Source organism: Mirounga leonina, unplaced genomic scaffold, assembly GCF_011800145.1.
Source record: "Mirounga leonina isolate KUSES-001 unplaced genomic scaffold, KU_Mleo_1.0 Mir_165, whole genome shotgun sequence".
Taxonomy (NCBI): Eukaryota; Metazoa; Chordata; class Mammalia; order Carnivora; family Phocidae; genus Mirounga; species Mirounga leonina.
Genome location: NW_023270415.1, coordinates 14,668,255 through 14,695,292, shown reverse-complemented (window position 1 = coordinate 14,695,292; position 27,038 = coordinate 14,668,255). Strand labels below are relative to the sequence as shown.

At 39.6% G+C, this 27,038-nt stretch overlaps 1 protein-coding gene across 1 annotated transcript in view; it reads right to left on the bottom strand.

The window, feature by feature from the left end:
- The window catches only part of NKAIN3 (sodium/potassium transporting ATPase interacting 3), a 626,030-nt gene that overhangs the window by 146,829 nt on the left and 452,163 nt on the right, over positions 1-27,038 (bottom strand). The window contains exon 4 of the mRNA XM_035011226.1: positions 4,243-4,440. Within this exon, the coding sequence (XP_034867117.1) occupies positions 4,243-4,440 (198 nt within the window). The remainder of the gene's footprint in view (positions 1-4,242; positions 4,441-27,038) is intronic.

Genomic DNA, 27,038 nt, shown 5'->3' with positions numbered 1-27,038 from the left:
TATATTTGAATGAGGTTAATAGTTCAAATGTCCGTCAATGGGGGGCATTAAATAAACAATGAACCACTGATATGCTGATAATGGAAAAAGCTCCAAAATATATAATAAGTAGAAAAAAGGAAAGACTCAGAAAAGTGCATGTCATATGCTGTCTTTTATGGGGGACAAAGAAGATAAACATTTTCTTGAATTTCATATAGACTCTTCAGAATCATGTGCATAGCATTAAAAACAAAACAAAGTGGTTGCCCATTGGGGTGCAGAAATGGGGAAACCAGGCAAAGGGGTGCACAAGGGAGTATTTTCACTGTACGTATTTTTATGTTTTTGGACAAAGTGAATGCATTATCTATTTAAAAATTAGCTTAACATGTCCTGAAACCTTTGCGGGAAAGGTATCTACTAGTGGACTGTGGCCAGGTGGCTGGCGAGCTGACGGTGGGGCGAGAGGGAGGAGGGTGAGGTGGAGAGCCATTCCAAGCAGTGTTGCAGGTTGGAAGACCTGCCGTGCTTGCAAAACCTGTCATGTTCTGTGAAGATGGCAAGTGGGCTCCTTCTGGGGAGTGTTGGGAGATGAGGGTGGGAATCAGACAGGGGGCAGGTCCTGAGGTCCTCATGTGACAAGATACGAAATCAGATATCATCCTGAAGGTAACGGGACTCTTTGGCTGGTGATCGGAAGGAAAGTGAGTGATCAGACTGGCACTTTGTAATCATCCCCGGGGGAGCAAGTACACGTGTGATGGTGGGTGAAGCAGAACCAGGGCCAGAAAGACTATCAACTCTCTAGGAAGTTACTGGCCACCCTTCCGGTAGAAATGATGAACATATGAACCAAGGGCAAGGACAGTGCTCACAGAGAGGAGGGACTTACATCACCCCACAGCTTGATCCTGGCTACCACCCTTGTCTTGTCATCTCCTCCATGGATTTGATTTTGTTCCTCTCCTCATACTGTCCACAGTTTTTCTCTGGATTCTACCTTGGAGTTTAAGTTGGTGTTCTGACAATTTGCAGGAGCCCTGCTATAGGCTTCAGTGAGATCAGGGCCACAGGAAGCCCCTCTCTGCCTTGCACTCTCTCTCTCCTCCACTCACCCTGCGTGCTGGTGAAGGAAGCCCAAGACAGGAAGCGGCTGTGCAGACAATAGCGCTGACCCAGGGCGGAAGCCGGAGTGCAGGTGCTGGGCCAGGTGAGTCGGGCACGTGGTCCCACAGGGGATCCCAGGCCATTGCCTTCTTGCCGAATTCTGCTATTTTTGTTGTTGTTGTTGTTGTTGTTTTTCTGTCAAGCTTGTACATAGTCCCTATAGATATTTATGACTGGGATTTCATGCTTTCCAGTTCCAAGCTCTACTCTCAGGTGGGACAATACAGGTAGGATTCATCAGCAGAGCACAGCTGTATCCATGGGTAAATCATTCAAATACTTCTCTCTCACTTTGCCAGAGAGCTGCTGCCTTTGAACCCCAGGACCTCCCTCCATAATCCTGCCCACCTCCCTCAGCCTCTCCCTGTCCTTCTTGATCTCTCTGTGCCTCTAGTGATGACAGGGGTCCCCCCTCAGCTCCGCTCCAGGGCAGCAGGCCTCCAGGGCATTGCCCCATTTCAAAGCCCTTTATCCCTTTGCCAAGTTGTTGCCCATATAACACAGGCTGTTAACTATTGCAACCTTCACCCCCATTTTCAGGAATAAGACAGACATCTCAGCACATGCTGGCAACTACTATAGCAAGTGCTCCCATGTCATCACATTAAAAATTGTAATTCTAATAATTATAAACACATTTGTATGAAATAAGTAGAAAATATAGAAAGCCCATATAACCACAAAATAATAAATAATTTCACACGTGTGAAACAATTTCAGGGTATATTCTATTTTAATATAAAAAGATAAAATATTGGAAATCTTGTCTCACAGGTGTATTACCCAAGAAAAGTCAGAGATGAGCAACTAATCCTTTTATTGCTAGAAGGCTGAATAGTATAGTCAGGACTATAAATGCATGTGGACAGTTTTGAATGTTCACTAAACAAATATGTCAAGGAATTAATTTATAACTGACAAGTACTTTTAGGTGGCAACATATATTTTATTTAGTATTTCTCCTTAGTGTATGTTTTTATGTGCCAATTCAGCCCCTGAATAATCAAATAAATACTGTAACCTTGCCATTCATTTGATATGGAGAAATGACTTTTTGATTCCATACTCTTCTGCTGCATTATAAAAAATTTGAACATTATGCTATCATTCCACAAAATGGTTTAGCAATTTACTATGAATAATTTTTTTAAAAGGAGGGAGACCTGTCCAGATATGAAAGATTCTAGAAAAATGCTTTAAAAATTAAAAAAAAAAGAATAAGAACCTTTATAATCTAGTATATAATAATAGAGTACTAGTGTACCTTAAAATAGACTGAAAAATTTAAGAGCATATTTACCTCTATATTTTTTTAAAACAATGATTTAAACATATATATTTGCCACAGTTTCATATGTAACCACTAGGAGATTAAAGAATAACCAGAAAATAGGAAAAGACTGATAAGCATCTCTTGACAATTGGCAATATATAGAAACCAAGAATAATCAGATTCCCTGTTACATCCCAGAAAGAAAATTCGTAAGTATTGAAGCCCAGCCTCTTTCTACTTTTTACCCTCTGTAGTCTGCCTTTCATTGAACTAGAACCCTAAACAAGCTTTGATTTTTTTATTCTAATCTTCCATCTTTCTATAAAATTATATTTTTAAATGTGCTCTAAAACACTTTTTTAGAACTTGCACATGCAGGTTAAAGAACAATAATTCATACATTATACAAGTGAGGTAAGACCACTACATTGGTGGCCCCAAGTGAGCCACGGCTCCTGGTATTGTCACTTTTTTATAGCCACAGCTCTACATTTGGCTTAGGCTTGGTCATACGACTTGCTATAGCCAGCATTACCCAAGTAGATGCCAGATAAATGCTTACATGTTGGGCTTCTCTTGGAACCTAGCTGCCTTGCTATCAGAAAGCCTGTCAAGTTTCTGCAAAAAGACAAGATGGAGGAGGAGACTGGAGGAGACTGTGGTCCAACAGCCAGCACCAGACATATGAGTGAGGCCTTCTTGGATATTCTAGCTCCAGCAGAGCTCCTGGATGAAAGGTTCATATGAGTGAACCTGCACGATATCATGTGGAACACAAGAACTACTCAGCTGAACCCTGCCCAAACTCCTGACCCACAGAACTCTAAGCAATACATTTATATTGCTCAAAGTAATTCCATTTTTGAGTGGTCTGTTATGCAGCAGTAGATAACAGATATAGTAAGTGATAGTAAGGATTTTTCAACCTTCTTTCTAGAAATAATTCCAAGGTACATTCTTCACTGACATGCGCCTCTTATATTTCTGTTGTTTATTTATTCACTATTGAGCCTATGTCTTTTTTTCTGATCTATCTCTAACCAGTTGGACAAAAGGACTGAGATGGATGGCTGGTTTATATAAAAACTGTGATTGAAAATGGCTTTATTATATATTGACTCAACATGCCAAGTCCTTGCTGGATCTCAAAGGAACACCATTCTTGATAATGGTATATATCTTAAGTTAATGCCACTCCACAATGTAATCAAATTGTAGGTGGGACAATCTGGTAGAAAAAATTAACAGATTCCCAGCAGATAAACCTTGTGTGGTCCATTCAAGCCACTCCTTCTCTCTGCTCCTTTATACGGAATTATATCTTGACACCAAATTTTAGGCACTACAATGTGGAAAACTCTTTGGAGGGATTTGTTTTCTTAAGGATTTATTATTTGAAATACGAGGCTTATTAGATTGAGCAAGCCATTGAGTGTGTTTGCATCCTTCTTTCTCTGGAACTAATGCACATTAGTTAAAGAATGCTTTCGAAGTAGAAGTAGTAGCAGAAGTGTAAGTAGAGAATGTACAAGGCTACTTTTGGGGGACAGTGATGCTATTTCATTGAATGGTGTGTATTGTTAGAACTATAGCAACTAACTAGTTCTAAAACAAAGTGTCTGGATACCAAGAGGAAAAGATGTAGCCTCATTAAGTATAGCTGATGTTAGCATACTTGCTGCTATTTCCATTGTTTAAAGGTTGTTCTCCATGTGCTTTCTTAAGGCTTTATCTACCAGATGGGTGCGGACAGAGGTTTACTTACAAAATGGCAATAAAGGAGAGTCTAGATCAGACAACAATACAAATGTGCTACTTACAGAGAGGAGTATCTGGACAGCACTGTGGATGACCTCTAGATACTGGAAGTCAACAATGCAGCCTGTGACGGAGACGTAAGTGTAGTCGTCCATCATGCCATGGGCTGACGGAGGCAGCACTCTTCGGACACAACCAGGCCCATGTTCCCGCCACCATGACCGGTGTACAGAAATGTTGAATGTCATCAGATCTGTATCCTAGGTGGGCAGGAGACAAGAGAGCAAAAGGAGACAATCTTATCATATCACAACTTTGATTTCCAACCTTAGGAAGAAATCAGGATAACTGGGTGATGGGCATGAAGGAGGGCACGTGAATACTGGGTGTTATATGCTACTGATGAATTATTGAACACTACATCTGAAACCAATGATGTACTATATGTCAGCTAATTGAATTTAAAGAAAAAAAGAAAAAAAGTTAAAAAAAGGAAGAATTCAGGATGAACAAAATTGTTGAAATGATTTAAATTTTAAGTGAAAAATAACAGAAGACAGAACCACAAATGGCTGTGTATACCATATGCCCAAACTATTGGATTATAATCGTTTAATATAGAGATACAGTCCTTTGAAAAGTAACATTTTAAGATTAGCGCACATCAAAAATCCAGAGACAAGACCCAATACATATGTTCGTTTTAAAAATTATTTTGTTCAGTTTGAAACTTTTTGTCTGAATTTTCTTGTTCATCTTCATCAGCATTACAATCATGGGCTAACATTTAATGAGTGCTTTTTTGCATGTTAGGCATTGTTCTAAGCATTTATCATATTTATATCTCTTTAATATTCATGTAGGTACTTTACAAACCCAATTTATAGTGGGCTGAATAATAGTCCTCACAAAAGACATTCACGTCCTACTCCCTGGAACCTGTGAATTTTACCTTCTTTGGATTATCTGAGAGGGCCCTAGATGCAGTAACGTGTATCCTTATGAGAGGGACTCTGAGGGATATCAGACACAAGGAAGAAGAGAAGGCAATGCGACCACGCAGGCAGAGAGTGGAGTGATGTGGCCACAAGCCCAGGAAAGGTGGATGAAACGAAGAAGGATCCTCGTCTAGAGCTCCAGAGGGAGCATGGCCCTGTCAACACCTTGATTTCAGACCAGTGAAACTGATTTCAGACTTCTGGCCTCCAGAATTGTGCGATTAAGTTTCTGTTGTTTACGACCTCAGGCTTGTAGTATCTTGTTAGAGAGCCCTCCAATGAAACTAACACAGGTAAGGAACGTGAGTCACAGAGAGGTAAAATAGATGGTCCAATTCAATGAATAAATTAAATAAATTGTTTATTTAATAAGAGACCCCAACTTGATCCAATACAGTCTGTACTTTCAGCTATGAAGTTGTACCATCCCTTTACCTACTCTGTTCTCCCTCCCAAACCCTTACAATTCCTCATACCCTAAAGGGACCTGGGTCCTTCTTCCGCAATTGTTTCCAGAAAATACCACTGACAGCCCCAGCGAAAGAACAAAGAAGCCAATCTTTGACATTTATACATCAAAATAAGCTTTCTGAGCTCTTAGCAGAGAAAACAGCCCAGCTGCTTAATCCTCAAAAGATGCCTTTTAGTATTTTGGGGGAATGTCAGCCTTGAACAACTAAGATCATACTGTTTTTGCCATAACAATAGATTGAAAAGAATAGATAAAGAGCCAGGCTCTTGATTCCCAAATAACCTAAAAATTGCTGCTGCATGGTGGAGCCAGAAGGAAGAAGTATGATGATGGAGAGGACCAGGACACTGCACCTGCAGGGAAGCCACAGGAAGAGGAGGGGGTCAGCTTTTGTTGATTTCCCAGCCATCAGCATGAACAAACTCCGGAGCCCCTAGTGTCCAGGGGACATGATGGTCTTTGCTCAGAAGCCCAGGGACTGCCCAATAATTGCACAACACAAACGATGCTCATCCCTACCTCAGTGGGAAGAGGACAGTCCCTACCTCAATGGCATAGGGCAATTCTAACGTCCAGAAATTGATTTTGGAACTCTGAAAACACAGCGGCAGCTGGTGTGAAATGGAAAGCCCTTGAACTTATATGTGGTGGGGGCTTAAAACAACCAGTGTGAGACCTCCCTGAGCAAGGACTCCCTGTTATTCTCTGCTGCATTTGAACATGAATCATGAGGCAAGAAATACGTCCAGTTCATGTGAGTAGGCAAAGTTACTCTGCAGTTTTAGGTTTTCCTCAACTCAAGGAACTCAAATTGAGACAGAGCAGGGATTGAACTCAGGTCCCCTCAACCCTGACTGCAAAATCCATCATTCTGTACCTCTTGAGGAGCATATCTTGCAGGAATGAGGAAGCAGGATGCTCACCAAAAAGAGGGACTCCACTGTGAAGACTAGTGAAGCCTGAACCACACCAGTCTGTGCCAAGGTGGACCCCAGCATTGACCTTTCACTACTTTCCCCTCCCTCTTATAATGCTAAAAATCAAGCCCAGGGGTGGAGATTTAACATGCTAATTAGACACATGACACGTGAAGAAGCATGACCTGCAAGTGCTCAGGCGCCAAGAAATTCCCATCTCTACATGCTTGAACGTCAGTCCTTTCCTGTCAGAGACGATGGACTCTGAACAACAAACTGAGGGTTCTAGAGGGGAGGGGGGTGGGAGGATGGGTTGGCCTGGTGATGGGTATTGAGGAGGGTGCATTCTGCATGGAGCACAGGGTGTTGTGCACAAACAATGAATCATGGAACACTACATCAAAAACTAATGATGTAATGTATGGTGATTAACATAACAATAAAAAATGAAAAAAATGATTAGAATCAGCTCTAAAATTCTATAATTAAAAAAAAAAAAGTTTGTGGGTCCTTGTTCTGAAAGCCAGTCTGAAGGACCCTTTCCTTTCTGCTGTATCCCTTGTGCTGGGGCATAAGACCCAAGAAAAAGCCTTGCCCAGGGACACCTGGGTGGCTCAGTCGTTAAGCATCTGCCTTCGGCTCAGGTCATGATCCCAGGGTCCTGGGATCGAGCTGCGCATCGGGCTCCCTGCTCTGTGGGAAGCCTGCTTCTCCCTCTCCCACTCCCCCTGCTTGTGTTCCCTCTCTCGCTGTGTCTCTCTCTGTCAAATAAATAAATAAAATCTTAAAAAAAAAAAAAAAAGCCTTGCCTGGAACTCCTGCATGGTCTCTAGTCAGTTTCTTTTGCTTGGAGAGCCCAAGGACCCTGGTCGGTAACCAAACTATTACTATTGTAAGTATGCCTCTGATTATATCACTATTAAAACATTTTACATCTTTTTTTTTTCCTTTTTGGGTTGTTGGTTTGTTACACGTATCATTCAGTTACCTTCACAGTTACAGCACTTTATTGATAATAAAATATTTTACATCTTTTCTCTCTCTCTCCTTTTTTTTTTTTTTCGTCTTGGTTTGCTACATGTATCATTTGCAGTGCCCTCCCAAGGGAGAATATTATAGAAAAATAATTGCTTTAGCTAGTGAATTCAGTTTAACACAAGGCAATTTACCTGCAGGCAAACTGCATGCTGACTGCTCCCTTTCCCGACCATCAGATTTAATCTGCTACAGTTAGTCCTGATCACAACCGAAAAACTATTATTTCCGGTTTTAATAGAATTCATTAGGTTCAGGATGAACTGGCATGATCTCAAAAGTCATGGCAATTTCTACTCTTTAAGCATTCTTACCCAGTGGCCTTTTCTATTGCTGGACTTTAAATTCCTTTCAATATGGCTTGGACTAAAATTTATATTACACAAATAAAACAAAAGTGAATTTATGAACTCATGATACATATTTGTTACACTCATAAAGTCCTTCTCTGTAGTTCTCACTTAATTTGTTGGCACTATAAATATTTATAAACTGTACTGTTTTTTGCAATGGCTGTATTAAAATTTGAATGAGAACGTCAGTAGTACCAAATTATACTTAAAGTTCAAACTTCTAACTTAGATTTGGTATAAAATTGTATTGCAAGTTTGTGTCTGATTTCAATCCCCTTCAGTAGCTAGACTTCAAACATTTCAAAAAAACCCTTAACACACAATAACTCAATATCCTAGATGAGGCACATCAGACAAGATGCAGCACAGAAAACTATAACAATATTCTTTATAAAGAAAAATAAATAAATACAGAAGATCACTTAGTTTGTTGAAGCTTTTTGTTACCACATCAAAGCCTGTAGTTTTGAAATACATGGGTTAATGCTAAACTGTAGATCAACAGAGGGATCTTTAAAATAATTTCAATAACTCAAATGTCATTTCTCTTTCACTTCTTGGAGTTAGAATATTACGTGATGATTTAAGCACACCATGGTTAAGAAAATTGGCAACTGGTATCTTTGTCATTTTCTTTAGAATTTAAAAGATATAAACAATGGTATTTGTATTTATGCAAGTGTAAGTGATTACCAAAGGACCATTTTGGGGAACAAAGAAGAAGAAAGCAAGGAGGGAGAAGAAAAACATGAAACCAAAGCAGAAGGGCTTGGGAGGCATGAGGACAACCTGGAGAGAGAGAGCATGTCAAGGCCAACAGAATAGAGAATCAGGGAAAGGGGTGAGGTCATAGACTCAAAGCCTGGTAAGAAAAGGACCATTGAATTCGATGACTGGTTGGGCAGGGGAGCTTTTAATAAAATGCAATACCAGGAGAGTTTGGGGAGTGAAAAATTGGATTACGAGGAATGGAGGGGACCGAGAAGAGAGAATTTGATGTATTTTTTTCATGAAGTATGTGAGTCAAGGTACTGAAAGCACAGGATGGTTGCTTCAAGGGTGAGCAAGGAGAACCTGAGTCAATGCATGGAAAACCGCATGTTAGCTCTCTCTGCTCACACTCACGGAGCTTTGACTTAGAAGAAAATTATTCCAGAATACCAGCTTTCCCCCAATATCGACTTAAGCAAATATTAAATGTTTAAAAGTTCTTTCATCTGTCTAGTATGAATTCCAAACTTGTTTCCATTTTCTTCAAATACTTGAATTAAACAAAAAAGGAATTTCCAGAGTTCTTTGAAATGTTGTTAATTAACTGCGTAGGTGGACATGCCTGCCTGCATCCCATTCACAGTTAAGTGTACCCCCCGTACTGGAATCAGCTCAATAGTCACTTCTTTTATAATATACTGCTATATAATTTCTAGCTAGTCTCTGTCTTATTCTTCTTTGTACTTTTAATCATCTGCTTTTTTTTTTTTTGGTATGTGTCTAATTCAACTTTAGCTAATTCTTTCTACTTCTAGAAATGGATTCTCAACTGCTAATAATATTTTTTTTTCTGTTTCCTTAGTTGTGGCTCAAAGAGTCACTGAATCCACTTTTATACAGTTATCTACTTTCTTTGTCTTTTTACTCTTTCTTATCATAAGCCAGCCCATCTGGAAGTGAACGTGTATTTAACAAAGTAGATTTTGCTCAATTTTAAAAGAGTTAGCATTGGGTTTATATTTATATAACAGAATTCATGTCAGTTGAAACTTCTTTTGAAATACTTGTTCATCCCAGAATATGAATTAGTAAAGTTAAAACAACTTTCTCGTATTTCTATTTGTTTTTTTTTTTTTTCACCAAAGCACTAAACATTTCAGAGGGTACTGGAGATCCATAGAATAAACACAGTGCTTGGTAGTGAGGTGTAAGTGTTTAGAGCACATCATACAAAGATTTGGAACCAGTTCAAATCTATCAACAATTATATGTTATTTTCCTTAGAGAAAGGTTTAAAGATATTCAAGCTTCCATCGGGAAGCATTTGTCATTTGCTGCTGATTTCTTAGAGAATCCTTGTACAATCCATGAACAAGTGATAATCACTTAGGTGTATGCCACTGGTTCTGAATATAAAGAGCAGTCTGCACCTATAAATACAGAGAACAAAGTGATGGTTCTCAGACGGTGGGGTCGGGGGTGGGCAAAATGGGTGAAGGGGGGTGGGAGGTACAGGCTTCCAGTTATGAAATGAATTAAGTCACAGAAATAAAAGACACCACATAAGGAACACAGTCAATGATATTGTAATAGTGTTGTATGGGGACAACTGGTAGCTACACTTGCCGTGAGCACAGCCTAATGTATAAATTTGTCCAGTCACTATGTTGTGCACCTGAAACTAATGTAACATTGTGTATCAATTATACTCAAATTAAAAAACTAAAAGAGCAGAGCAGTCTTGGGGGGGGGGGAGCAAGACGGCGGAGGAGTAGGAGACCTGGATTTCGTCTGGTCCCAGGAATTCAGTTGGATAGGGATCAAACCACTCTGAACACCTATGAACTCAAAGGGAGATCAAAGAAAAGAATAGCAACAACTCTCTGAACAGAAAAGCGACAACTTTCTGGAACATAGGACATGCGGAGAAGTGAATCCGAGGCGATATTCGGGAGGATAGGCGGCGGGGAAGGGGGCCTCCATTGGCCACTTCTGGCAAGTGATAGAGCAGTGGAGCACAAAATCGGAACTTTTAGAAGTCAGGTCTGTTGAGGGATGTTGCTCCAGTGCTAAGCAAGGGGTGGAACCCTCGCTGGGACAGTGTGGTCTCAGGACCCTCAGGGTCACAGAAAGACCAAGGGTGCCTGAGTGCGGCAAAGCTCCCAGGTATTGGAGTGGGGAAGCCAGCTGCAGAGATGGAGCCGAGGAGCGGGCTCTCAGCTCGGGTTGCCATAAACTGTGATCTGCGGCACAGTCGGGCTACTGCTCTTCCAGCAAGAACCCAAAAAGTGGCAGATCCGGGGAGACTCCCCTTCCTCCCCCAGGAGGAGCAGCATGGGAGTACATCACAGGGATCTGCTGGGTTTGGAGACTCCACACGGAGTCAGGTGCCAGAGATAGAAACGCTGGGTCACAGGCCAGGTGAGCTTGGAGTGTGGCCGGAGACTGGGGAGATGGGAGTGACTGACTGCTTTTCTCTGGGGCCACACTGAGGAGCGGGGCCCCGAGTTCTCGGCTTCTCCGGGGCGGAGACTGGGGGGCCGCCATTTTCACTCTTGTCCTCCAAAGCTGTGCGGAAAGCTTGCAGGGAACAAAAGCTCCCAAGAGCAAACCGGAGCAGATTACTTAGCCCAGACCAGCAAGGGCGGGGCAATTCTGCCTCCGACAAAGATATTTGGGAGCCATGGCAACAGCCCCCCTCCCCGAAGATCAGCGAGAACAGCCAGTCAAGACCAAGTTTACCGATCAATGAGAATGGCAGAACGCCAGCACTAGGGGAATACAGCACATAGAATTCATGGCTTTTTAAACATGATTCCTTAGTCTTTCAAAGTTAATATTTAAAACAATTTTTTTTGAATTTTTTTTTCCATTTTTCAACCCACATCTTATCAATCCTTTTTTAAAAAATATTTTTTATTTTTCATTTTCAGAGTCATATTCTATCCCTTCATAGTAGTTACCCATATTTTTGGTATATATATATCTAAGTTGTTCGCTCTTTAAAATTTTGAGATACTGTTTCTTCTAACAGATCAAAATATACCCTAAATCTCTAGTGTATGGCTTTGTTCTAGTCTCCTGCCTGATCATATTCTCTCCCTTTTTCTTTAAAATCCTCTTCTTTCTTTTTTCAACCAACTTCTTATCTTATCTACTCCTTTTATAAAATCTTTTATAATTTTCATCTTTACAGTCATATTCCATCCCTTCATTGCATTTACCTTTATTTTTGTACATATATAAGTTTTTCTTTCTTTAAAATTTTGGGAGGCGCTTTCTTCTAACAGACCAAAATACGCCAAAAATCTAGTGTGTGGCACTGATCTATGCACCAGCCTGATCATATTTGATCATATTCTCTTTTTTTGTATTGTTTTTGTCTGCTTTTATCTTTTTCCTTTTTTTTCCTTTTCTTTTTCTTTTTTCTTTCTTTCCCTTTCTTTTCCCTCAATTTCAGGTCTTTTCTGATTTGCTTAGTGTATATTTTGTGGGGACGTGTTACCCTGTTAGCATTTTGTTCTCTCATTCATCTATTTTCCTCTGGACAAAATGACAAGATGGAAAAGATCACCTCAAAAAAAAGATCAAGAGGCAGTACCGACTGCCAGGGACCTAATCAATACAGACATTAGTAAGATGTCAAACTAGAGTTCAGAATGATGATTTTAAAGATACTAATTGGGCTTGAAAAAAGCCATGGAAGATATTAGAGAAGCCCTTTCTGGAGAAATAAAAGAACTAAAATCGAACCAAGTCGAAATCAAAAAGGCTATTAATGAGGTGCAATAAAAAATGGAGGCTCTAACTGCTAGGATAAATGAGGCAGGAGAGAGAATTAGTGATATAGAAGACCAAATGATGAAAAATAAAGAAGCTGAGAAAAAGAGAGATACACAACTACTGGATCATGAGGGCAGAATTTGAGAGATAAGCAATACCATAAGACAAAACAACATTAGAATAATTGGGATCCCAGAAGAAGAAAGAGAGAGAGGGGCAGAAGATATATTGGAGCAAATTATAGCAGAGAACTTCCCTAATTTGGGGAAGGAAACAGGCATCAAAATCCAGAAGGCACAGAGAACCCCCCTCAAAATCAATAAAAATAGGTCAACACCCCAACATCTAATAGTAAAACTTACAAGTCTCAGAGACAAAGAGAAAATCCTGAAAGCAGCCCGGGACAAGAGGTCTGTAACCTACAATGGTAGAAACATTAGATTGGCAACAGACCTATCCACAGAGACCTGGCAGGCCAGAAAGGACTGGCAGGATATATTCAGAGCACTAAATGAGAAAAATATGCAGCCAAGAATACTATACCAGCTAGGCTGTCATTGAAAATAGAAGGAGAGATAAAAAGCTTCCAGGACAAATAAAACTAAAGGAATTTGCAAACACAAAACCAGCCCTACAAGAAATATTGAAAAGGGTCCTTTAAGCAAAGAGAGAGCCTAAAAGTAACATAGACCAGAAAGGAACACAGACAATATACAGTAACAGTCACCTTACAGGCAATACAATGGCCCTAAATTCATATCTTTCAATAGTTACCCTGAATGTAAATGTGCTAAATGCCCCAATCAAAAGACACAGGATATGAGATTGGATAAAAAAACAAGACCCATCAATGTGCTGTCTGCAAGAGACTCATTTTAGACCCAAAGACACCTCCAGATCAAAAGTGAAGGGATGGAAAACCATTTACCATGCTAATGGACACCAAAAGAAAGCTGGGGTGGCAATCATTATATCAGACAAATTAGATTTTAAACCAAAGACTGTAATAAGAGATGAGGAAGGACACTATATCCTACTTAAAGGGTCTATCCAACAAGATCTAACAATTGTAAATATCTATGCCCCTAACATGGAGCAGCTAATTATATAAGGCAATTAATAGCAAAACCAAAGAAACACATTGACAACAATACAATAATAGTGGGGAACTTTAACACCCCCCTCACTGAAATGGACAGATCATCTAAGCAAAAGATCAACAAGGAAATAAAGACTTTAAATGACACACTGGACCAAATGGACTTCACAGACATATTCAGAACATTCCATCTCAAAGCAATGGAATACACATTCTTCTCTAGTGCCCATGGAACATTCTCCAGAATCGATCACATCCTAGGTCACAAATCAGGTCTCAGTTGGTACCAAAAGATTGGGATCCTTCCCTGCATATTTTCAGACCACAATGCTTTGAAACTAGAACTCAATCACAAGAGGAAAGTCGGAAAGAACTCAATACATGGAGGCTACAGAGCATCCTACTAAAGACTGAATGGGTCAGCCAGGAAATTAAAGAAGAATTAAAAAAATTCATGGAAACCAATGAAAATGAAAACACAACTGTTCAAAATCCTTGGGATGTAGCAAAGGCAGTCCTAAGAGAAACTATATAGCAATACAAGCCTTTCTCAAGAAACAAGAAAGGTCTCAAATACACAACCTAACCCTACACCTAAAGGAGCTGGAGAAAGAATAGCAAATTAAGCATAAACCCAACAGGAGAAGAGAAATAATAAAGGTCAGAGCAGAAATCAATGAAATAGAAACCAAAAGAACAGTAGAACAGATCAATGAAACTAGGAGCTGATTCTTTGAAAGAATTAACAAGATTGATAAACCCCTGGCCAGACTCATCAAGAAGAAAAGAGAAATGACCCAAATAAATAAAATCATGAATGAAAGAGGAGAGATCACAAGCAACACCAAAGAAATACAAACAATTATAAGAACATATTATGAGCAACTACATGCCAGCAAATTAGATAACCTGGAAGAAATGGATTCATTCCTAGAGATATATTAACTACCAAAACTGAACCAGGAAGAAATAGAAAACCTGAACAGACCTATAACCACTAAGGAAATTGAAGCAGTTATCAAAAATCTCCCAAAAAACAAAAGCCTAGGGCCAGATGGGTTCCCAGGGGAATTCTACCAAACATTTAAAGAAGAATTAATACCTATCCTTATGAAACTGTTCCAAAAAGTAGAAATGGAAGGAAAACTTCCAAACTTGTTTTATGAGTCCACCATTACCTTGATCCCAAAACCAAAGACCCCATCAAAAAGGAGAATTACAGACAATATCCTTGATGAACATGGATGCAAAAATTCTCACCAAAATACTAGCCAATAGGATCCAACAGTACATTAAAAGGATTATTCACCATGACCAAGTGGGATTTATCCCTGAGCTGCAAGTTTGGTTCAACATCCGCAAATCAATCAATGTGATACAATACATTAATAAAAGAAAGAACAAGAACCATACGATCCTCTCAATAGATGCAGAAAAAGCATTTGACAAAGTACAGCATCCTTTCTTGATCAAAACTCTTCAGATAGGGATAGAGGGTACATACTTCAATATCATAAAAGCTATCTATGAAAAACCCACAGCAAATATCATTCTCAATGGGGAAAAACTGAGAGCTTTTCCCCTAAGGTCAGGAACATGGCAGGGATGTCCACTATCACCACTGCTATTCAACATAATACTAGAAGTCCTAGCCACAGCAATCAGACAACAAAAAGAAATAAAAGGCATCTGAATTGGCAAAGAAGAAATCAAACTCTCACTCTTTGCAGATGATATGACACTTTATGTGGAAAACCCAAAAGACTCCACCCCAAAATAGCTAGAACTCATATAGGAATTCAGTAAAGTGGCAGGATATAAAATCAATGCATAGAAATCAGTGGCATTCCTACACACCAACAGCAAGACAGAAGAAAGAGAAATGAAGGAGTCGATCCCATTTACAACTGCACCCAAAACCATAAGATACCTAGGAATAAATCTAACCAAAGAGGCAAAGATTCTGTACTCAGAAAACTTTAAAATACTCATGAAAGAAATTGAGGAAGACACAAAGAAATGGAAAAACGTTCCATGCTCATGGATTGGAAGAACAAATATTGTGAAGATGTCAACGCTACCTAGAGCAATCTACACATTTAATGCAATCCCTATCAGAATACTTTTTTCAAAGAAATGGTACAAATAATCCTAAAATTTGTGTGGAACCAGAAAAGACCCCGAAGAGCCAGAGGAATGTTGAAAATGAAAAGCAAAGCTGGTGGCATCACAATTCTGGACTTCCAGCTCTATTACAAAGCTGTCATCATCAAGACTGTATGGTACTGGCACAAGAACAGACACATAGATCAATGGAACAGAATGGAGAGCCCAGAGATGGACCCTCAACTCTATGGTCCACTAATCTTCGACAAAGCAGGAAAGAATGTCCAATGGAAAAAAGACAGTCTCTTCAACAAATGCTGTTGGGAAAATTGGACAGCCACATGCAGAAGAATGAAACTGGACCATTTCCTTACACCCCATACCAAAATAGACTCAAAATGGTTGAAAGACCTAAATGTGAGACAGGAGTCCATCAAAATCCTAGAGGAGAACACAGGCAGCAACCTCTTCAACCTCAGCCGCAGCAACTTCTTTCTAGAAACATCGCCAAAGGCAAGGGAAGCAAGGGCAAAAATGAACTATTGGGACTTCATCAAGATAAAAAGCTTTTGCACAGCAAAAGAAACAGTCCACAAAACCAAAAGACAACTGACAGAATGGGAGAAGATATTTGCAAATGACATATCAGATAAAGGGCTAGTATACAAAATCTATAGAGAACTTATTAAATTCAACACCCAAGAACAAATGATCCAATCAAGAAATGGGCAGAAGACATGAACAGACATTTTTCCAAAGAAGACATCCAAATGGCCAACAGACACATGAAAAAGTGCTCAACATCGCTCGGCATCAGGGAAATCCAAATCAAAACCTCAATGAGATATCACCTCACACCAGTCAGAATGGCTAAAATTAACAAGTCAGGAAATGACAGATGTTGGCAGGGATGCGGAGAAAGGGGAACCCTCCCTCCTACACTGTTGGTGGGAATGCAAGCTGGTGCAACCACTCTGGAAAACAGTATGGGGATTCCTCAAAAAGTTGAAAATAGAGCTACCATACGATCCAGCAATTGTACTACTGGGTATTTACCCCAAAGATACAAGTGTAGGGATCTGAAGGGGCATGTGCACCCCGATGTTTATAGCAGCAATGTCCACAATAGCCAAACTGTGGAAAGAGCCAAGATGTCCAATGAGAGATGAATGGATAAAGAAGATGTGGTATATATATATACAATGGAATATTATGCAACCATCAAAAGGAATGAAAGCTTACCATTTGCAACGACATGGATGGAACTGGAGAGTGTTATGCTGAGCAAAATAAGTCAGAGAAAGACATGTATCATATGACCTCACTGATATGAGGAATTCTTAATCTCAGGAAACAAACTGAGGGTTGCTGGAGTGGTGGGGGGTGGGAGGGATGGGGAGGCTGGGTGATAGACATTGGGGAGGGTATGTGCTATGGTGAGCACTGTGAATTGTGTAAGACTGTTGAATCACAGACCTGTATCTCTGAAACAAATAATACATTATATGTTAAAAAAAAGAAGAAGAAGAAGAAGAAGAAGAAGATAGCAGGAGGGGAAGAATGAAGACGGGGACATCAGAGGGGGAGATGAACCATGAGAGATGATGGACTCTGAAAATCAAACTGAGGGATCTAGAGGGGAGGGGAGTGGGAGGATGGGTTAGTCTGGTGATGGGTACTAAGGAGGGCACGTTCTGCATGGAGCACTGGGTGTTATACGGAAATAATGAATCATGGAACACTACATCAAAAACTAATGATGTAATGTATGGTGATTAACATAATAATAAAAAATTGTATGTTATGTAAATTTAAAAAGTTGCATAGTAATACTATGTATTTTTAAGGAATGCACATATATATCTTAACACTTGAAATAAATATACAAATATAACAAATAAATGCAGAATATAGAGTGAAAAAAGGGATCAGGGAACAGTAAACAAGAAGGGTTTAACCGTGTTGGAAAAGTTTTGTCTTTATTTCATTGGTGATAACATGAGTATTTGTTGACTATTTCATTACTCTTTATTAGGTATTACATACTGCTTGAAGATAAAAATTTTAAAAATATCCTTCCATTTCTCTCCGTTCCCGTTGCCATGATCATAGACTGGCCAACCATTGTTTCTCTGGGACAACTGCAATGACCTCTAAATACAACTCCTGGCATCTCTCGTTTTCCTCTAATTTATTTTCTTTATTACAGCCAGAATAATATTTTTTAAACCCAATCGTGCTGACGTCATAGTTGCTTAAAACACCTCAATGGTTTCCTACTGCTCAAAGATAAAAGGTTAACTCCTTGGGACATTCTGAGAGGTCTTTACCTTCCCCTCCTCTAATCACTTCTGCAGACTCCTTGTTGTCCTTCCCTTCACAATCGTGCCCTTGCCGTCCTGACCTGCTTCCCAATCCCCAGTTGAAATGTTCTGTCTAAACCGTTGGTCTTCACACACCCTGTTCCCTTTTTGTGGAATATCGTCCTTCATTCTCACCTTCCATCTCCTTTCCTGTCCCTGCAGTCAGCCCTTCCCCAACCTGGGTACCCGGCCAACTCCCATGTATTTTTAGGTTTCAGCAGAGATCTCACTTCCTCTGGAAAGTCATCCCTGGCCCCTGGAAAGTCTGGGCAATATAACACTTCTCTGTGCTCCTAAGTGCCCAGTTCTGCCACCTACTTTTATGTCTTTCTTTGGGGAGTGAAGACTCATTCTTTTTTTATAATCAATTTTCTGACTCACATACAAGATTATAAACCAACTGTAATCAGCACTGTTTTCCCATGCCAAGCTTAAACTAACAACTCAATATATATATATTTAATCAAAAGAGTGAACAAACCTGGTTACTAGGTTTTTGAGTCACAATTTTAGTTGAGAATTGAGAAAACTTAAAAAAAAAAAAACAGAAAGCAACTGCACATCCATCAAAGTGCGTCTTATGTTGCTAGTGGGAATGTAAATTTGTGCAGCCACTTTGGATAGAGTTTCGTATTCCCACTGAAGCTAGATATGTGTACGTCTTATGACCTAGTGTTCCCACTCCTGGGTCTGTAGCCAGGAGAGATGAATGCATACACCCACCAAAGACCTGTACAAGAATCTTAGCATCTTTTCATAGCCAAAGTCTGCAAGAGCCCCAAATGTCCATCAACAGTAGAATAGATAAATAAATGTGGTATGTTCATATGCTGGAAGCTGCACAACAACAAAAAAGAATGATACACACAAGGACATAGTTAAATCTCATGGACATGATATTGAGTGAAGGACATCAGGCTCGATAGAGCATATACCATATGATTTCATTTCTCTGAGGTCCTAAGAAAGACAGGTCTGAGCCATGGTGATGGAGATTGGAATAGGGAGCATGGGTAGGAAGGCAGTGAAGGGGGTTTGTCTCTAAAGCTGGAAATTACATGGTGTTGGAAAACCACACAATTTTTTCTAAAGCTTTACAACCTTTTTTTCTATACAAGAAAGTTGGAGTTGCAGGGTTTTTCAAATTTATACTCCCCTGTTTCATTCATTTTGGAATTGACATGAGTCTTATCAAATGCATTTCTTTCTTTTTTAAACATTTAATTGTTTATTTGGGAGGGAGAGAGAGAGTGCGAGAGTGCGTGCATGCAAGTCGGGGGAGAGGCAGAGGAAAGACTCTCAAGCAGACTCCCTGCTGAGCATGGAGCACAATGCGGGGCTTGATCTCAAGGCCCTGTGATCGTGACCTGAGCCGAAATCAAGAGTCGGTTGCCCAGGCACCCCTCAAATGCATTTCTTAAGAAAGGTAAGTGTGCAGAGGATCAGCAATTTTTCCCATGTGTAATTAAAATAATTGAGACACTGCGCAATAGGTAGGAGGAAAAGAACCATGGCCCCGGCACCTGGGTGGCTCAGTCAGTTAAGTGTCTGCCTTCAGCTCAAGTCATGATCTCAGGGTCCTGGGATTGAGCCCCGCATCGGGCTCCCTGCTCAGCGGGGAGTCTGCTTCTCCCTCTTTCTCTGCCCCTCCCCCTGCTTGTACTCTCTCTCTCAAATGAATAAAATCTTAAAAAAAAAAAAAAGAACCATGGCCAAAGACTTAACTTCCTTCCTTAGTTTGTGTGTGCCATTTGATGCTATTAGAGGGAATCAAACAAAAACCTGTAGTTTCCTAATAATGACTGAAGAAAACATTAGTCCCATTAGAAGAAATCATGTAAACAAAGCCACTTTTACTACAGGGTCACCTTGAATGGGAGTGGGGGAAATACAGTGAGAAGTTATCAAACAATCTGCAATTTGCAAAAGAACTTTCGTTTTCCTTTTAAACGTCAAGCTCCCCTAATCTTACTTGTATTTAATTTTTAGTTGTCTGTTTATTAGCTGTATATTTTTGTATATTGGTTTGTCTACTTTCGGTGTGCATCAGGTCCATCAGGAAGAACAAGGGATGTCCCTGTAAAAACAGCCCTCCAAAAGCTTCAAAGGACTTAAGCACTGAAAAGATTTCAAATATTAATTATAATGTACATTTACAGATATTGACATTTGTGGCATGTAATTGCTGCACCTGATTACACTAAAATTTGCTAACAGATGATTTTTTAAAGATAAGTAAACCTTGCATTTGTAATCTATGAATTTTAAACACCTGTAGTTTACTTAGTTAATTACTAAGCTCATTCAACACATCTGGCTTCTCTTTGTGTTAATAATTATTTGATTACAATGTTATGCCTTTTATGCTAATCAGGATTTTGAGGCCATAAAAATGTGCCACCTTTGTGCTTCATGCTGGCACTAATGTGTTATATTTATAGTGTGGTGTATTCATAATTCATGCATGCATATGCATGTGTGCACACATTTTACTTCATTTGTGCAATAGAAAATTTTCTTTTCAATCTGTTTTTTCTTTCTTTCTCTTTCTTGACGATGGACTCTGAAAAACAAACTGAGGGTTCTAGAGGGGAGGGGAGTGGGAGGATGGGTTAGCCTGGTGGTGGGTATTGAGGAGGGCACATTCTGCATGGAGCACTGGGTGTTATGCACAAACAATGAGTCATGGAACATTACATCTAAAACTAATGATGTAATGTATGGGGATTAACATAAGAATAAAAAAAAATGTCTTTCTTTCTCTTTCTTTCTTTTTTCTTTCTCTTTTCTTGCAAAGTTTACCACCTGAAAAGAATACCCTTACTTATTTTTCAATTGTGGTAGGAAAAATTCCTCATCTGAGGAAAAAAGAATAGATATTTGTTTTAATGTGATAGAATTCTTTTTGATAAATAGAAGGAAAAGTCATGTAGTCCTTTTAGTTGTTCCCTTTTTGAAAGGTATCTGGATAAATAGAACAATATTGGTATTTCTGACCCATGAATGTGGCTGCTGGTGTGGTTTAAAACCCTCTACAAAAGAAGACTATTTTTCTTAATTGCTTCCGTTGCTGAAATAATTGTGAAAGCTGGAAAGAGGTCTGATTATAATTGTAAACTTGGATGTGGTAAAAACCTCTCTGGCAGGTTCTTATCTAACACCATCAATCCCAAGTTGCACAGTAACTGTGTTGGATGCTTGTGAGAGGCAGCCTCTTGGGAGATGGAAGTTTCAGAGACAGTGACTTAAATACAACTCTGGGTGGATATTCACTGTAGCAGAAGGATGTTTGTTAACCCATTCTTATTGCTTGACACCTCATTAGGGACTTTAGAGTTCCATACAAATACTGGTGTGTATATGTGTGTGGGAGTGTTATGCACTGTACTGTGGGGAGGGCCTGAACTGAGAATAAAAGCCCACCTCTGCCCATTTGTAGCTATTTTTGTTTCAAAATATTGTTTCCCTTCATGTCTCCCTAGATCCTTTGATATGACTACATGTCATCATACCAAGTTTGGACATGCCTCATGCCAACAATTCTATGTCCTTCATCTAAACAGGATTAAGTTATCACCAGCTAGATATTCCGCAAGTGTATAAAGTCCAGTGGCCACAAACGAGTTACCTAAATAATGGACATTATTGCGTTTTATTACTATTTAATTCTTTTGGGAATAATGCTATTTAAGATCATTTCCTTTCTTTTTTTTTTTACACCCCGTGGCTGAGTCACGGAAGTCTCCGTCCTAAGGTTCTAAGGAGTTCAGGGTGCTTCTAAAACATTAATTAATTCATATTAGGAAGTGAATTCTTACTAGCAATGATTAAGCCCAATAATTTTAATTATCCTAAATGAAGTAAAAATCACTTTTAGCTCTCCTTAGTTAAAGGTGAATTTGAAGTTTTCCACAGAATATTTCATTCTTTTCAATTTGCTAATCATGGGAGAAATACATACTTTTGTTTTTCTTTACAGATAGCAGCTACTTTTATATCAAAACATCCAACTTGTCTGAAAGCATACTTAGCTATATTTTCTCTATGCACTTAGATGGATACACATACTATTATCCAAAGTAGGAAAACTCCTCTCCTTCACAATTCTGCCTGCACCCACCAAACAACCCTCCTACCATGGGTTGGGGTTATTTCCACCGGGGGAAGGGGGGATCTTGCCAGGTAGAATCTTCAGGAATGCTGGGTCGTTGCTGTGGCTTGACCTTTTGCAATGACTGAAGGAGTAAGAGTATGAGGCCACAAGTGCCTGTCTATGCTTGTCCTATTTCCCTTCTGTCTAAACACAAAGAGCTGCCAAACTGTAGGTTTTCTCCCACGAACACAGTAATCTCACTATACTTAGGGATCAATATAAATTTAAAAATCTTATTAGGTCACAAGATTTTCTCTGAGAATGAATGCATGAATTTTCCCTTGCTCAGCTCTTCAACAGAAAGACTGTTTACAATCATTGTTCCCTACCCATCATATGGCAAAAAAAATTTCATACTTTCTTTTTTTTTTTTTTAGAAATTCTTCTTTTTTTTTTTTTAAGATTTTATTTATTTATTTTAGAGACAGAGCACAAGAGGGGGGAGTGGGAGAGGGAGAAGCAGACTCCCTGCTGAGCAGGGAGCCCGATGCGGGACTCGATCCCGGGACTCCAGGATCATGACCTGAGCCGAAGGCAGTGGCTTAACCAACTGAGCCACCCAGGCGCCCAATTTCATACTTTCTTAATTAACACTTTCTAATCTAAAACCTCTCGTCTATATTAATTGTATTATATTGCACAACAAAGTTATTTAGAACTATTTTAATTCATAGACATTTATGCAGCCATTAGGTGACTCACACAGTCTGCTATATTTTTCCTGTAAGAACGATGCTTCGAGTATCTTGTCGACCAATGGTAAGGCCTGATGGCATCTTCTTTGTTATTTGAGGATCAGGATTGTGCATCAGGAACTCTGTGCGCACGGAAAGGCCAAGGTCTGGAGAAGTGGAGGCTGGTTCAATCAGTAATCTGAATATGCCCCAACCATCACTGAGGCTGGAAAAAAAACCAGTCATCCACCAAGGGTCCAACTCTTTTCCTCAGAGTCTGGGATTTAGATGTTACGGTTTTTGAGGAAGTTTAGCTCTTTAAGAGTTAGTTTGGAGGCTTTCCAGAAACAGATCAAACAGATCTTTCTACTGTCACAACTGTCATTCCTTTAAAAGTCTGTTTCCTCAGTGAAGGGCACTGTTTCTAAGGGCCGTGTTTGGTGGAGGAAGAAGCTGTAGTATTGAAAGCAGCATTTGCACCACGGACCTCGTCAGCGAGTCTGGAAAGGCAGTTTGCCTGCATTCTAATCCATCTCACTGGTAAGAAAAAGAAAACAAAATCTCCATTTGGGTAGCAGGCTATTGGCTGACTTTTTTTTTTTTTAAACCTTTAATCAGAGAATTGAAATAGAAAGGACACTTGCATTCTCTCTCTATCCTTCAGGCGTTTAATTTTCACTGATGTGTTTAACATTCTCTAATTTCAGGCCACGTGCCGGGTAGCCTGTAAGACTTTAGGCAAGTTACATAAAATTTCAATTTCAACCTAAAAGCCCAGGTAGTTCCCTTATATCTAAAAATTGAGGCAGTCTTCAGCAAAGAATTATGTTAGCGGGTACATTTGCCTCTGTTTGGGGAACGTTACACATTAAAATTTCCAGCTTCTAGATGTGACTCTGGTAAGATATCTATTACCCCAGGGCAGACCAGCCCATGAAGAAGGGCATTGGAATTGGTGAGCATGTGAAAAATAAATGCTGAAAGGACAGAAATCGTCATCCCAACAACCCTCTCTCCATGTCACGTTATATCAGAGACCGGTATGAGCTATTATGTGGCCCTCAGTAAAGAGCCACGAAGAAGGGAAGGGCAGATGCATAATACACATCAGAGGCATTTTAGGTAAGGATGGACCAATATCACATAACTCAGAGGAAATGCAGTTAAATAAAAGGTTGCTGAAAAGAGAGCAGCCACCTTTTCTTTCCCTTTTTTTTTTTAAAGGTTTATTTATTTATTTGAGAGAGGGGGTGGGATGGACAGAGGGAGAGAGAGAATCCCGAAGAAGACCCCTGAGCATGGAGCCTGATGTGGGGCTCGATCTCACGACCCTGAGATCATGATCTGAGCCGAAATCAAGAGCTGGATGCTTAACCAACTGAGCCACCCAGGCGCTCCAGCAGCTACCTTTCCTAGTGGGCATGGTAACATGGGGAAGAACAACTTCTTTCCTCTTCTCCACTTTATCCAGAATCTAACCAGTACCTTCTCTTCCAGCCATTCACCAGATCAGACTGATTTGCAGTAGGAAGCCCGGTAACTGATGGAGTGGGCCATTTTGGCTTTGGGGAATAGTGTGTGGAAAACGGACTAGAATGAAAAGAGGAGAGGCAAGAAATGGCTGCCATTGTCAGAGAAAGATCAACTGGTTGGGCCCAGGAGAAAAGAGAATTTTATGGGGATCTTCAATAAACCTGGAATCAACAGGTCAGAGCCATGCATTAGATAAAATTAACAAAAGACAGAATTTAAATTACAAGATAATAAATAATCCCATTGAGAATTTGTGTAGCTATTTTATGATTCATAATATTCTTTGGTTATTGATTTTACTCATGACCATGAATACTACTCTCAAATTCAGATAGCTTATAATAGAGTACACTACACAATGCATATTTATTTATTAACATTTAGAATAAAGACGTTCCTATCACTTAATGTGAATGTATAAATATGTTAGGGCCATCAGCTCATCATAAAATACCAGGAATTGTTATTGAAAACATTCTGGGCCATTTATATAATGATTCTCAGTATTGAATAAAAGAAGTTCTACTTTGGGGATATATAAATTATAGCTTCTTAGTTTGATAAATAATTTGGTCATAACTACGCATCACATGAAGGCTTTGGTTTAGTGTTTGCATGTGAATTGTAATAAGTCTTTGTGAGGTCAATTCTTGCATTTAATAGAAATATAAGCAGGGGATTAAAGAGAGTGTCAACAGCCCACAGCATTAGTGTTGGTGACAATTAAAACTTACCCATCAGACAAAGTATAAGATAAATGGATTATTTGTGAACATTTTGCTAAGATTAAGAACAAAGTCAGATGCTCTGAGCAAAAAACAAACAAACAAACAAGATCTCAGCTGACTGTAGGACAATGATTCATAAGACTAGCTCATCCCAGAACTCTTCAAGTCTTCTTGTTGTGGACTAGAGTCTCAAAGGCTCATTCCCAAGAAAATCTAACCAGGCTCCTAATCAACACAAAGATGCTGGTGAACAGAATTGGAGAACTTTCTTTTAGGCTAGTTGCTTCTGATTGTTCCTAGATTTTTAATGAAGTGATGGCAGATGCCTTTCTTCCTCAGCCATGCTCCCAGCTCCACACCCTTCCACACACACCTCTTGTCTCACAAGTAGCAAAAGCAGAAAGACAGGGAGAAGACTCTAGGGACCGCAAGTTAGCTAGGAGAGAGGAAGGAAAGAGAGATTCCAAACAAGCCTTCTGTAATCTGTTTCCATATCACACACAGGTTAAACATAGCATTGCAGAAATTCTGAGGACCATCCATCCTATGCCTAGCATTTACCTGAAAAGCAATCATAATGTTGTGGTCTGTCTGGTCTTCTGAGATGGGAATGGCAGCCCCAGTGCCTTCCCAATGACATTTCTCTACTGTTTTTGTCCAGCCTTGGACATTGCCAGTCCATGGCCAAGAGTACACTTATTCTTTTCTGCTAAAGGGAGTCTGGCTTTGTAATGAGAGTACCCCATGAACTCAGCATCCTGGCTGCACCAAGAAGCAGATCCCTAGTCCATGGAAAAACTGCCACAATTGTCATATCTATGTGTCTCCATCTTGCTCTTTGGTCCTTTCACACTGTAATATGTTTACCTTTTTTTGGTTGTTTTGCCTGCTGATTTTATGTTTCTCAAGAGCTGGCATGGATTTATTTTTATACACACAGTACCTAACACAGGGCTAAACATACAGTGGGTATATAATAAATGTTCATTGAGGGGGGGCGCCTGGGTGGCTCAGATGGTTAAGCGTCTGCCTTCAGCTCAGGGCATGATCTCAGGGTCCTGGGATCGAGCCCCATATCAGGCTCCTGGCTCAGCGAGGAGTCTGCTTCTCCCTCTCCCTCTGCCTCTCTCCCCTGCTCATATTCCCTCTCTCTCTCTCTCTCTGTCACATGAATAAAAAAAAATAAATAAAAAAAATAAATGTTCATTGATGAATTATTGGTTCTTAAAAAAAATAAGATGAACACCTTAAAATCAAGTGGTCAATTTCTTATGCATTAAAGAGTTAAATATAAAATATAAACTATAAAAGCCTTAGAGAAAACAAACACAAATATTTACCTTAGGGTGAAGAAGGACTATACAAACAAAAATAGCAAAGAAAGAAAATGATGAAGAGTAGATATGAAAAATTTGCCTTCGATGACTAATGAGAAGAATCGGTCCTGGAATTGAGAGCTGACCAGGCCCACCTGTGTTTTGCTAAGCTTCTCTGAAAAATGGTTTTGCCATAATTGAGTCTTTTCAACCACATTGTTAAAAGGAACAATATTTCTGTAAACAACACTATGTTTACACAGATAAATTGGTTTAATGCATTAAGGAAAAATGCTCCATGAATTAAACAAGATGCATTAAAATGTCTTTTAAAAAACTTAGCAACAAATAATTGGTTTGACTGTATTTTTTCAGAGTTTAGTCCATCAATCTGGGGTCGCTTATGTGTGGCCCCAGGATTAAAGTACTAGGGAATTACTTAGTTATAAAATATGTACAGTTTTACAGCTCCACAAGGATGTAACAAGAAATGATCCATTTACCACTGCCTTTTTTGCTCAGATTGTCTTACAAGTGGTATGTCATACTAACCAAGAAAATCCATAATTATATGTTAAGGGTCGCTCAGATTGTCTTACAAGTGGTATGTCATACTA